This window comes from Gambusia affinis, linkage group LG20 (assembly GCF_019740435.1).
Source record: "Gambusia affinis linkage group LG20, SWU_Gaff_1.0, whole genome shotgun sequence".
Taxonomy (NCBI): Eukaryota; Metazoa; Chordata; class Actinopteri; order Cyprinodontiformes; family Poeciliidae; genus Gambusia; species Gambusia affinis.
The window spans coordinates 5,933,061-5,946,557 of NC_057887.1; the positions used below are offsets into that span (position 1 = coordinate 5,933,061).

Here is a 13,497-nt window from a genome sequence, read left to right on the forward strand (position 1 = left end):
TTGAGATGAAATCTTTTGTTTTTGAAAGAGACCTGGCCAAGCGACACACAGGTGGTCAGTATAGAAAGCAATAATTAAAAGGCACAGGCAATTAAAAAAAACCCAAACAAAAACGCAACAAGCACTTAAATGCACGCAAATAAAAAACTACCAAAAATAGAAGTTAAGACTTCATAAAATAAATGATTTAACATCATTAATTCAAATTTATTGATGCAATAAATCAAAAGTTTTCACAATACGTCTTTATGCACGAGTTCTTCTTCACAACTCAATTATTCCCTGAGTATTTAGTTACAATGTAACATGCAATTTTTGTAGATGCTGAAAAGCTAAAAGCTTAAAAGTAGTTCCCTTTAAAACAGCCTCACACAGACACAAACTTTCCCCTTCCGGCTCCCTGGTCTGAAGCCAATCGGCTGCAGGCAGAGCAGAGACATATGGAACAAGCTGCCTCAGCATCCTACAACCAGAGAGAGAGAGAGAAACCAGAGGGAGGGGTGCTGGGTGCCATGACGGTGAGGAGGGGAGGGGGTAGCGCGTCAGAGCGTTCTAGACCGCACCGCAGCAGCCGTGTTGCGTCTCGACACATGATAGGAAGAGTGAAGCAGAGAACTAGCTGCCAGAAGAGTAAAGTGGAGGAAAGCTGCTGCTGGTACCAGCTTTGCCTGGCTCTCTGCAGATGATTCGCTGCTGCTGCTGCTGCTGCTGCTGCTGCTGCTCCAGTCCATCGGGAATCCTGCTGACACATTGTTGATCTGCTCCAACTCGGACTGCCTCGCCTTTGAGCTGCAGCATCCAAAGCTGTGGATTGACTCCCAGCCAGACGGGACGGAGGGAGAGGATGCGCCGTCTCTTGGAGCTGCTGCAGACGTAGCTCCACCGGGAAACATCAGAGCGCTTCAGGGACCCCTCGCCACCCTGCATTCCAACCGTCCCCTCCCTCCTTTGGGTCCTGGGCGGGGGCCATGAGCCCCGGGTGTATGCTGCTGTTTGTTTTCGGCTTTGTCGGAGGAGCGGTGGTCATCAACTCCGCTGTACTGGTCTCTTTGTCGGTCCTGCTGCTGGTTCACTACTCGGTCTCTACCGGAGGCTTACCTGCCCTGCCTTGGTCGCCCTCCCTGCCCAGACCAAGCAGGTACAACCTCTGCAACTCATCGTGCGAAAGTGGCGTGCTGTTGTTTATGTTCCTCACTCTCCTGGTAGTCACAGTGACGTGGTAGCCATGCAGTCGCTTCACTCCAGCCATGTGGGTGAGGTGCCAGCAAACGGTGTGAGACGGTGTAGTGAAAGTAGGTCAAGAGAGACAGGGTACCAATTTCACTACTTATTTCTCAATATTAAAGACATCTTTTACTAAATATCTCTGAGGTAAAATGTGCCCCAGTGATGAGTTCAAACGGCAGCAGCAGTGTTTGTCACCGTCAGTGGCTCTGGTGTGAACTGTTCGAAGTCAACATGGCAGTGTGTTCATTGTTTCAGGCTCCTGCTTGTCATCACTGCTTCCCTGGTGGTGTGTTCCCCATGGGAGCCTTTGCTCTACCCGCTGTGTGTGTGTGTAGAGTTTCCCTCCATCTATAAACTGGAAAGCCTCGTAAACGTTTTCAGATTTCTTGAACGTTTTCATCAAACTTGAATGTCTTTTGCACGTTCTTCTTAGCAGTTAGCTTGAACTATGGCAACAAGATAGGAAGCGTTTTTAGGTAGCTGTATTTAAAATGTGAGCATATTTTGGGTCGTTCTCCTGTTGAAACTTATTTTGCCGCCTCTAATTCTCACAAAAATCTCACATTGCAAGATATTTATGTCGATTTTCATCCGAATTTCCCCCTTCTGACAATCTTTTGGACTTTCGTATTATCAGGTTAGCTGTTAAGTTAATCTTGAGATATATTGTGTGTAGAGTGACCTGATCCTCTTGGAAGGAAATTGGGGCCGGTAGGATCTAAAATCGGAGATATTCAACATGTTGTATTGTCTTGGTTTGATATCGCAGTGTTGGTGTTGTTTTCCTGAGGACCACAACGGAGCCTGTTGATTTGTTTAGAAAACGAGGTGACAGAAACATGGAGGGCGAATTCAAAATAAAGAAGAAAAAACAACTGAAAGTCCAGTGGACGTTGTAGACGTCTTTGTATTGTTTTTCTCTGTCCACAAACTCTCACTATTGCTTCTTCCCAGTCGGCCATATTTGTTTACTCTGAACTCGCATTTGGTCTTGGTCTGGAGAGATTTAGCGAGATTTTTCCCAGCTGACATCTGAATGTTGGTGAGTGAAGTCAGTTTGTGTGTGGTGTGTTGCTTGACACCATGCACTGTACGACCAAACCTTTAATACCTAAGATTTTTATCGTCAAGTGAATGATCGCTCAGGTTCTTTAAATTGGAAGATATTTTTAAAATCTTGCCATGGGAGCCAGACATTACCGCTTTTCTTCCAGTAGTGCTCTGATCTCGGCTCCCATCGTCTTCCCATCAACCTCTCTGTCCCGGCAGCGTAAAAGCATCCTGATACTGCCATCTTTTACCATTGACATGGTATGTGCTATAATCATTTTCAAGCACATACAGTTTTGTATGCAAGAGTTCAGTTTTGCTTTTCCAGAGTTGGTTCTCCCACTTGTTTCTTGTCCTTATTGTACGACTTGTGTCAAAACTACCAATGATTCTTTTTATGGCAGCTTCTCACCACTCTTCTGTTACGGCCAGATATTTTCACTCTAGATTCACCTGTTGGTCCTCCAGAGTTACAGCGGGCCTCTTGACTGCTTCCCTCATTAAAGGGCTCTTCAGGCCCAGGACATTTTGCCAATGTTGGCTGTCATTGTTGCAGTTCGGTGACAAAAACCACGTAATTTTGTTCTCAGCCTCATGTTGTTCATCGCTTCTTGTCTCGACCCCCCTTGTGAACTTTTCACCCAATCTATATGCCAAACTATTTTATGATTGGTCAGAACTGTGTTCTTTTCCTTCCACTTCAAAGTTAGGAGGCACTATGTTGGTAGATCTTGGTATGATTTAGTTTTAGAGATTAGAGTTTTTGGATTAGCATCTCCCAAATGTAAATGGCTTTTCTATGATCTTCATGATTGTTTGGCTGTGATTCCCAGTGGTATTTTTTCTTCCCACCATATCAGCCTCAAGGGAAGCATTACTGCACCACAGGATTTTTTTTTCATTCATTATATTATGCAGCTTCGATTCCACCATACTGAGAAGACGGACACTCTCTAATGCGCATTTAATTTAGCAGATTGAGTGAGCCATTATGAGAGTGACCTGAGGCTTTGTTGATTTCTAGAGCTACGTTTTTTTAGCTGCTGTCACCTTTTCTGCAGCATCAACGCAACAGCATGTCCTGTTCACCATCCTCTGCTCTCACTGCTCACCATAAATTAGATGTTCTTGCACTGCACTCAGCGGTCCCGTTCATTTTTACTCATTTGACACACTTCTTACTCTGTCGCAAAGATGACAGCATTGGGTTGGCTGCTGTTAACCACACACATGCAGACAAGTCTGTCAGTCAATCCTCTTTTATGGCGGAGCAAAAGGAATAGAACTGAGATCATTTTAGTTATGGATTAACTACCGATTAATTGATTATTCTGAAGATTAATCGCATAAAATTTGGTACATTTCTACAGATATTTCATTTGTCTTTTTCATACAATGTTAGAAACAGATTAAAAGAGGCAAAAGAGTAATTCAATTCAATTTAAGACAAAAAAATAAACATTGCTTGAATTGGAATAATAGAGCTTTCTTTTAGTAAATGCTTAATGATTTGCAGCAAAGGATCCATCTACAACGACAAACATGCTTTTAATATGAACATGTGAGAAGTTCAGCCCTTTCTGTTTGACTCAACATTAATACAATGTAGGGCTAATCTGTTGATTGATTTTTGGATCATCCATCCATCCATCCATCTATCCATCTTCTTCTGCTTATCCGGGGTCGGGTCGTGGGGGTAGCAGCTTCAGAAGGGAGGCCCAGACTTCCCTCTCCCCAGCCACTTCCACCAGCTCCTCCGGAGGAATCCCAAGGCGTTCCCAGGCCAGCCGAGATTCATAGTCCCTCCAGTGTGTCCTGGGTCTTCCCCGGGGCCTCCTCCCGGTGGGACGTGCCCGGAACCCCTCACCATGGAGGCGTCCAGGAGGCATCCTGACCAGATGCCCGAGCCACCTCAACTGGCCCCTCTCGACGTGAAGGAGCAGCGGCTCTACTCTGAGTCCCTCCCGGATGACTGAGCTTCTCATCCTATCTCTAATGGAGAGCCCAGACACCGTACGGAGAAAACCCATTTCGGCCGCTTGTATCTGCGATCTCGTTCTTTCGGTCATGACCCAAAGCTCATGACCATAGATGAGGGTGGGAACGTAGATCGACCGGTAAATCGAGAGCTTCGCTTCGAGGGCTCAGCTCTCTCTTCACCACGACGGACCGGTACAACGCCCGCTTGACGGCAGACGCTGCGCCAATCCGCCTGTCGATCTCCCGCTTCCTTCTTCCCCCATTCGTGAACAAGATCCAGAGATACTTGAACTCCTCCACTTGGGACAGGACATCTGGCAGGATTAACTAATTAATTAATTAATAATTAGATAGCAAAAGGAGATTTAATAGGAGATTTTCTTTGCAGAATGCAAGAGTTTTGAGTAGAACATATTTTTAAATTCTTATCTTAAATTCAAAATGAATATATTTTTGGCATGAAATTCAACAATCTCAGCTTAATTACATCACTGGTGTGTGGTGTTCTTTCAACAAATGGCCTTTTTTTGAATAAATCAAGTTAACAATTAATCGATAACTAAATTAGTTATTAGTTACTTCAATAGTCTATTCATCACAAATAATCCAAACAGTCGTTTCTTCCCTGAAAAGGAGACAGTTGTGGATTTTCAGATCTTTTGTGGCGCTAGATAAGATCAGTGGATAAGATTGGTTTTTCATGTAGCCGTCGCCCGATGTCCCAAAATGAAGGAAATCTGGACGGATTTAACAGTACACTCTTAATTATTGGTTGTGTTGGAGAGTCACAGAGATGAACATGAAAAGTCTGTGATGGATCAGATTATACTTTATCCAGTTTTCTGTGGGTTGGTGAAACTTTTAGACTTTGTTGTTTTCCTTCTAGCTAGAGCGACGGATCTTGGTCACTGGAAGTCACTGAGTGTAACGTGTTGAGCTCCAACCGACCGTTTCCCTTTGTCTGTAGGAAAGAGCGCCCCATCTCCATGGTTTTCCAACTTCCTGGGCCCGATGGCGTGACCTCTGAATTCCAGCGGGACCCTGTCGATACCCCGTCTGAACCATGGAGATTCAACAACCTCAGCCAGCCGCAGTCCAACACCAGCATCAAGGTACGGCCCACAATTAAACTCCTGATTTCAAACCACAAACTTCTCCCCCGTTACAGTCAGGTGTACACCGTGAGGTTCCCATGAGCCCAAAGCGGTGACATCACCCCCGAAAAGGCTGCAGAAACCAAATGGAAACATCCTCTGCCAGTAAACTCTGAAGGACTACATTTCTATTCGGAGAGAATGGATTGTTCAGTGTGTCCTGAATTTTTAGCAGCTTGTGTTTGTGTGTGTTTGTGTGTGACGGGGATGGCTTGGCGCCCAGGAAGAAGGGAAGTGGTACCATTCTGGGGCCTGCCTTAGCCCTCCTGGGAGGCTGGAGGAGACACAGTCTCTTTCACATCGTTGCCGTTGAGGATCATACTTCCAGCAAGCCTCCGTCATGAATATTAATGAGCCTGATAGGGCTCCGTTTGTGTTTTACACTAACTCTGGTTCAATGAACATGATTGGAATTGGTAGAGTGCGATGACTCTTAGTAACCTCTAAACATTTCTCGCTCTTCAGCCTTTAACATTTTTCCGTATTGACTAGTTTTAGTCTCCTTAGTGCGTTTTTATCTGTTTTTAAAGATTTGACCCCTTTTCCCTCACCATGTTTGGTGTGATATAAAAGTATTCTTGCCCTTTGAATTGTATTCTCTGGGGTTTCATGTTGTAGACGTACAACAAAAACATATTTGAAATAGCTGCTGAAGACTTAAGTATAGCAGGCTTTGAATTAGACAAGGGCTTTCTATTTGTTGATGTGTTTGTGTGCCTATTATTACTATTCCTTGTTGTAAAGCACTTTCTAATTAAATTATCTGTGAAAAGTGCTGTATAAATACATTTTAGTTACTTTTCTTGTAATGAGAGTAACACAAAGTAGAGCTAAACTGTGAAGATGACAGAAAATAATCGGCAGTAAGTGTGCTGAGCATTTGTAGTCGGCCCTTTTTCTATTGTACCTCAGTGTAAAATCTAATGTCTGTGTAATTTACGAGAGGTTTGTGGTTTGTTAGCGTGAGTTAGTGAACAAACTGACCAAGCAAGACGTTCTCTGGTCCCAAAAGGGAACTTTTTGGCCTCCATCGCCCAGAGTTAAACATGGTGGCGACAGCATCATGCAGTAAGGAAGCTCATCAAACTTGATGGTAAGATGGGTGCAGTAAAATACAGAGCTATTCTCTACAGATAAAAACTGCTTTGATTTGATTGATTAAAATAATTATTAAGCACCGTTTTGTTCTCTTGAAAGTTTGGGTCTTCAGTTTTACACATGGGCTTTAAGGAATGACGAGAATCTTTTTCTCAGCAAAACAGCAGTTTTTTTTTTTTCTGTTTTAAGACTTTGAGTGGCTTCTTACAATTTTTTGTGCCTCTTGTCCACAAAGTAATGGTGTTTGATTCAACGTGTTTACTCCTTCATGTGTCCTTAACTCAAGTACTTCTGAAAGGGTGCACTTTTCACATCTTTAAAATGTAGCTACCATGCTACAAGCAGCACCCGCCACACACAAACAGCTCCTTCTTTTAGCTCTTTGTCTTATTATTAAACTACACACAATCAAGACCGTTTTCAAGGATTATATGAAGGTCTGAATTGAAATGAGGAATTTTCTGGACTTTTCCATTCTTCTGCGTATTTTGTTGGATGTTTTGGTTAGAGCCACTTTAGACAGAGGGCCACTTCACCCTAATTGGCCACTCGGTGCTGCCACAGCAACAACATGGTGACGCCAGCATGTGATGTTCGAGGTCTTTCTCCTTGGAGAGAGAGAGTGGAAAAGGTAGGAAGAGCAAACAATGAGAAATGAGGAGCAGTAAAAAGAAAATAACGTTGTCTAGTATTGTTCACTGTGTGAGGAATCTTTAAATAGTGTCAGCTTGTATTGCAACATCTGTTGTTTTCAAGGTGACAGGGATCCGAACAGGTCCTTAGTTATTGTCCTGATTGATTATTTTCCGTGTGCTCTGAGCTATTTATAGGAGAGGCGCAGAGGATCAACAGGAAGAGAACAATGTAGGGTTAGAGTATCGGGATGGCAGAGTTAAAAATGGTTCAGCTTTTATTTACACACTGAGCCCTCACCAAGTAGGTCACACACTGAGGAAGAGGAACGGTATTACGATCTCATAGTTAAAAAAGAAATAGTAGCATAAGTGTCAGTTTAATAACTTGGCCACTTAAAATTTGAATCTTGCAGAAAATAAATGACATTTATCAGTAAGCTGCTGTGGAACCTGATCTGTAAAAAATGTTTTTACATTTATTTTTTTAGTTAATCTTCTTTAGTTTTACATCATTATAGTTCTTCTTAACTCTCGTAACAGGTCGATTACCCATAAAGCTACTTTTTTTTTCTTCTCCCCACTCTGGTAATCGGTACAGTAACCGATTGTAATCTTCCTCAGTTTGAAGAGATTTTTCCCCTAGTCAGAGATGTTGGAGGAACATCACCAGGGAATTTCTCCAACCAGGTGTTAGGGGTTGAACCAATTAGTCGACTAGTCGACTCTAGGACGTCTCGCGAGTTTTTACATTTCATGTCGACTAGTCGCAGTCACGTGATTGCCGGTGGTGACAGCCTGTGCTGATCTGACAGCACAGTAGGCTATACGTCACAAGACACAATAAAAATAAGTTAATACATTAGTTTAAATGATATGTAGATGGATGCATATTTGTGGTTTTACAGTGTTTTTAAAAGGAGATGGAGTTGCAGCTGCAGTCGACTACAAAACACGAGCTGTCTAAAACTCGCCCCCTTCCCGCTAAGGATGTCACTTAGCCGGCTCGCGAATGTCTTTGTCACGATGATCTAACTAATACATTATGATGTTATGTTGCTGATTAAATAAAGATCTGTGGTAATGTCATCTAAAAGATGTGCGTTTCCTTTGAATGTTGGTTTCCCAGCAACTTATTATTTATCATAAACTATCCCGATGTTTTGTTGTTTCACTTGTTGCTGTTCTGTGTAAATGCCGTATTTTCCGTGAAAACGGGTAATAAAGCCTGTACGTTACTCCAAAGCTTTGCGTTTTGCGTTGCTATGACGTCACAACGACTAGTCAACTCGACATCGACTCGACTTTTATCATGTTGACGTTGACTAGAAAATATCTTAAATCGTTCAATCTGCTGAGTCAGCAGAGCTTCCTGCCGCGCATCGGGCGGAGGAGAAGCAGGTGGTTTCGTTGAATTCAGCTGTAACCAAACGGGATCCGTTCATAACAAGTTTGGCTTGTGATGTTCCAAAAGCACCATGTAGTCAGTGTGATAATTTGACTCCTATAGTAACTATCCAGAGATCATCAGCATCAGCCGGTGTTTAGAAAAAAAAAGTCAGACCCGACTTTGTGCAACAAACTTTTCCCTGCTGCTCACGAAGAATGATCTGTTTATTGCTCTTTTAATTCTCCATAATAGACTTAGTAAAAGCAGGAGAAGGGGATTGTGTGTGTGTGTGTGTGTGTGTGTTAATATTTGCCGTGAAAATAGCTAATAAAGCCTCCAAGTAGTTGTGAAGGATTTTTGCGCTTACGTCACTATGACGTCACCGCGACTAGTCGACATCGACTCGACTATTATCATGATGTAGTCGACCTTAAAAAATATGTAGTCGTTCAACCCCTACCAGGTGTACCTTCACGGAGAGATCTGAGTGACGGCATCCATAAGACTAACCGTTTTCTTGGCTGTATTTGCTGTGGTAGCGATGCAGAATTTGTTGTGTAAATATAAATAGTGATGCTAACACTTCAGAACAGTTGCAAGTGCATGATGTCCACCGGCTGTATTTGGATTTTCAGCTAAGAATTGTGGAATAACACAGAGAAAAAAAAGAGTATTTAAATGTCCAACATTTGATATGTCGAGCTTAAATAGAAAGTATCTGCATGACGATCGGTATCAGCGATACAGGTCCTTTATTTACTTTGTATCAGATCAATATCGCACAACTCTACTTTTTTTTGACATTGTTTTTGCTTTAGCTCCATTTTTGTTCACTTATTTGTCTTCCTTTTATATTTAAACAATCCTTAATCATAATAGAGTCAAGTGTTAAAATCCAAAGAGAACCTGGATGTACCTTCAACACCATCGTTCTGTACCGTTGGTAGCGGTTGCTTCAGTAGCTTTGGTTTAATGCTGTGGATTGTTAGAGTACCGTAAAGCTCTGTCGCATCTGTTTTGAGCCCAGATGTAGGGAAACATCTACCATCGTGCTCGTTTTCCAGGTATGATGTTGCATGTTCTGTAATTTACTTGCCTAAAGTTTTCAAGTCTGGTGGTACGTACAAAGTCCAGTCACATCAGCAACATTTCTGAAAAGCTCTAATTGTTCCGGATGAAAATAATTGTTTGGTTTTGCTTTTTCTTTAAATTAGCTCTGGTTCACCAGACTTGACAACGTTTGCTTGTGCACATTAGTTTATTTGGTCACAACTACTCATTTGGGTCTAATTTGTCCTTCACGTACCATTCTTTTATAGCTATAAATGTAGAAAATTCCTTCTGTCTCTCATCCGCCTTCCTTTCCCTCACTGTCAGGACGAGTTGGCCAATGCAAACCGTGGAAACTCCAAGCCCAGCACAGCAGCCAACCAGGGAAACGCCTCTAAGCCTTTAGCTGCAGCGTCCTCAAACAGTGGATCATCCAAAGCCAACACTCCAGCATCGTCTCAGGGCGGTTCGGTCACGCCGCTGTCTCCTCACGAAGGGGCCAACGGTGAACTCGCGCTCACCTCTTCTTCACCACTGTCCACGGCTTCTTCTGATGTCACCATGGAGTCCGTGGAGCAGGAAACTTCAGGAGGACTCAACAGGAAAAGCAGAAAATCTGAAAACGGAGAAAACAAGGAAACGTCTAGGGAAGAACAGAACGACGTCCAGAAGTCTGCCTCCGCGCCCGTCACAGGTGAAGGTGACTGTCGCAGTTTCTGTCACATCTTCACCGTGCCAGGCAGTCTTTTAGTTTAATTCACATTCTAATTACGACCAATTAAATTTGGGTCCATATTTGGACTTGACCATGTGTCACATGAGAATACTTTAATGTAACCTTCCATAGCACCTCTGACTGTGTGTTTACGGTTGCTGTCCTGCTTGAAAGGTGAACCTTAACTTCACTCTGATGTCTTTTCTAGCCTTTCACATTTGTTTTTCAACAATAGTATCCACACCATTCTTCCTGAGCTTTCTGATGTTTGTCAAGAAGATGCATGTCAGTTATGAAGTAGAAATCCAGGAAAGTGGTCAAATATATTATTTTAGAGCAGAATTTTAATGCATTAATGCATGAAGCTAAGCCGGGCGTAAACGTATCCACAGCTTCAACCCTGATCTCCTTGCTGTGCTCCTTCATAGTCATTAAGATTCAATTTATTCACAGATTGAATTACAACCAGGTGGACTGAAAACTCTACCCATGGGGCCAAGAAATGGTCGTGATGTGAAAAAAAAAAAAAAAATCAATGTTTTACTTTCATTTGAGCCGAATGTCTTGGTTTCTCTCTGTGTTTGGAACATTGACACAAACTAATTAAATAACATGGTCAGTCTCCTGAAAGCTACAGCTGAACTCTGTGTTGTTGTTGTTTTTTTCCCAGAAGGAGACGAGAGCCCAGAGAAGTCTGAGGTGCAGGCTATCATAGAGTCCACTCCTGAGCTGGACATGGACTTTGACGGCTGCCAAGGGACAAGGTACATATTTAGGATTACTGCTACATTATCCCTTAATGCTGCAGTATGTAGCTTTCATAAAAGATATGTTATATTTGTCAAAACTGTGACTATGTCATGTACACTAGGATGATTGACAGCGCTAAGACCCTCTCCCTGGCTCTGATTGGTTGTTTCTGACCGGGAGCTTTGGGTTTCATCAGACGGTAAAAGTAGCACTGGGAGGAGCTCAATTATTTATCCACAGATTATCTGTCATGCTGTATTATCACAACATAGTGACAGTTTGAACAAACGTGTAATTAAACTATTTGGTAAAAGTTACATACCGCAGCTTTAATGACTAATTTATACAATCAATAAGTTGACCGGTAAGCAGTGAGAATATAGTGAAGAATAAAACGGAAGCTATTAAAAATGCACTAAGGAAACAAAGATGAAGACAAATACTGCAAAGATGAAAATGGGTGATAATTATTGGGCACAACTGTGTCAGTGTGTTCAGATTTTACTACCACCGAGTTATGAATTATGCTTCGTATATCTACGGTGTGATTTTTGTCCAGCACACCAACCAAAGGTGGCATCGAGAATCCAGCCTTCGACCGCAACAACGACTCTCTGTTTGACGAGCTGGCGTCTGCTGGGAACGACATGATCGGCGACGTGGACGATGGAGCCGACCTCCTGGGTAAAACGCCCGCCGCTCTGTCTCTCTCTCTCTCTCTCTCTCTCTCTCTCTCTCTCTCTCTATCGCTCGCGTTACATTTCAGCTTTTGCTTTCACAAACACAGTTTTCCTCTACTCCACCTCTCTGAATTGTCTTTTGCTTTGGCTTGCGGCGTTAAACGTCCTCACAGACGAGTTCTCTGGTGTGTATCAGAGATTCCCTCCTTGTTGTCTTCACTGGTCGTCTGTCTCTGGCTGTTGTAGCTCCTTATATATTTGTGGCGTTTTTTTATGTTGGAGGTAGTGATATTCTAGAGTAGAAATGTTTAACAGGGATGTAATTATGAATAAACCTCTCTCATCATCCTTTTTTTTTATGTCACGGTCAGTCTGCAACCTTTTAGGTAAGACTGAAAATGTGTAGGTGGGTAGTGTAGGCAGAGACATACACACTGGTTAGAACTGGTAAATGATAACTTGCTGCCTTATTAACCCAGATGTTCATTTCCAGGTATGGGTCGGGAGGTCGAACATCTAATCCATGAGAACACCCAGCTGCTGGAGACCAAGTTAGTGCTCACTACTTAAACCACGTGTGTCAAACTCGAGGCCCGTGGGCCAAATACGGCCCGCCACTGCTTTTTATGTGGCCCTCTAGATTCTGGCCTAAACACTAAGTGTGCTTCAATATCATGCTATCAATCCGATCAATGCGGTTTTTATCTGTTTACTGCCAAATTCTATCAATCAGTCCCTCCAGTTTCAGAACTATCGTGGAAATTTATGCAAAATCAACAAATCTCTGCACTTTCTTGTGCTAATACATAATTGGGAGTTTGTTGCAGATTTTTCTCAAAAATTGTCAAAAACTTTCTTCTGCCTCAGCCTTAATTGATGTCAGGTTATAGACCATGATTTATATAAAAAGTTGCATTTACTGTCGTAAATAAGCGCAAATATTTCCCAATTAATACCATAAACACTTTGATGTTTATCGCAAAAAGGAAAATCACAAAAAGAATCACAAAATCCTGGAGGGACTGAAAAGATGCTCAATTACATTATTTAATTTTAAGAACTTCTTGGTGTTTCAACAGTTTCAATATGTTCTGGTACAACTGGCCCTTTAAGAGCATTCACCGCTGACTGAAACGTTTTCGCCATCTTTCTCTCTGGAATGGTAAAAGCCAAAATGCTAAATGTATAAAACACATTTGTCGAGTTCCACAATCTTCCACTGTTCTGTATGTCGAGCTTTAAATTCACGCTGCAGAGTGACGTGACTCTTTTACAGGCACACGCTTGAACCCACAGCGGAAATTCCTGTTGGCGTCTGGAGTAGAATGCCAAGTCTGAACTTTGAGCGTGACTTTCTTTAAGAAACGCATCGTGTTGAACGTAGCTTAATGAATGTGTTTCCAGAAACGCTCTGAATGTGGTGAAAAACGACCTCATTGCTCAAGTGGACGACCTGTCCTGTGAGAAGGAGGTTCTGCGAGGCGAGCTGGAGGCCGTCACTCAGGCTAAGACCAAACTGGAGGAGAAAAACAAAGAATTAGAAGAGGAGATAAGGAAGTATGTCGCTCAGAGGTTTTAAAATGTCCTCGGTTGCTTACTTGGCGCATACTTAACTCCGATGGATCCCGCGTTGCAGAGTTAAAGCCGAACTGGATGAGGCCAAACAGAAGGTCAAGAATGAAAACGAGGACGACGTAAGCATCTGCTCATCGAAATCATGGAACGAGTTGAAACGTGCGCGTGGTTTTGTCTCATGGTTTCGTTGTGCCTG

The 13,497-nt window shown here is 42.7% G+C and overlaps 1 protein-coding gene across 6 annotated transcripts in view; it reads left to right on the top strand.

The window, feature by feature from the left end:
• The window catches only part of spag9b (sperm associated antigen 9b), a 46,918-nt gene that overhangs the window by 19,356 nt on the left and 14,065 nt on the right, over window positions 1-13,497 (top strand). For 3 of the 6 annotated variants that reach the window (XM_044102198.1, XM_044102196.1, XM_044102195.1), the window contains exons 5-11: window positions 5,225-5,369; window positions 9,909-10,281; window positions 10,967-11,060; window positions 11,606-11,730; window positions 12,220-12,277; window positions 13,131-13,283; window positions 13,363-13,420. In XM_044102198.1, coding sequence (XP_043958133.1) covers window positions 5,225-5,369; window positions 9,909-10,281; window positions 10,967-11,060; window positions 11,606-11,730; window positions 12,220-12,277; window positions 13,131-13,283; window positions 13,363-13,420 — 1,006 coding nt within the window. Of the gene's footprint in view, window positions 1-834; window positions 1,139-5,224; window positions 5,370-9,908; window positions 10,282-10,966; window positions 11,061-11,605; window positions 11,731-12,219; window positions 12,278-13,130; window positions 13,284-13,362; window positions 13,421-13,497 lie in introns of those variants that run through there. The other 3 variants (XM_044102199.1, XM_044102201.1, XM_044102197.1) reach the window with 2 other exon arrangements.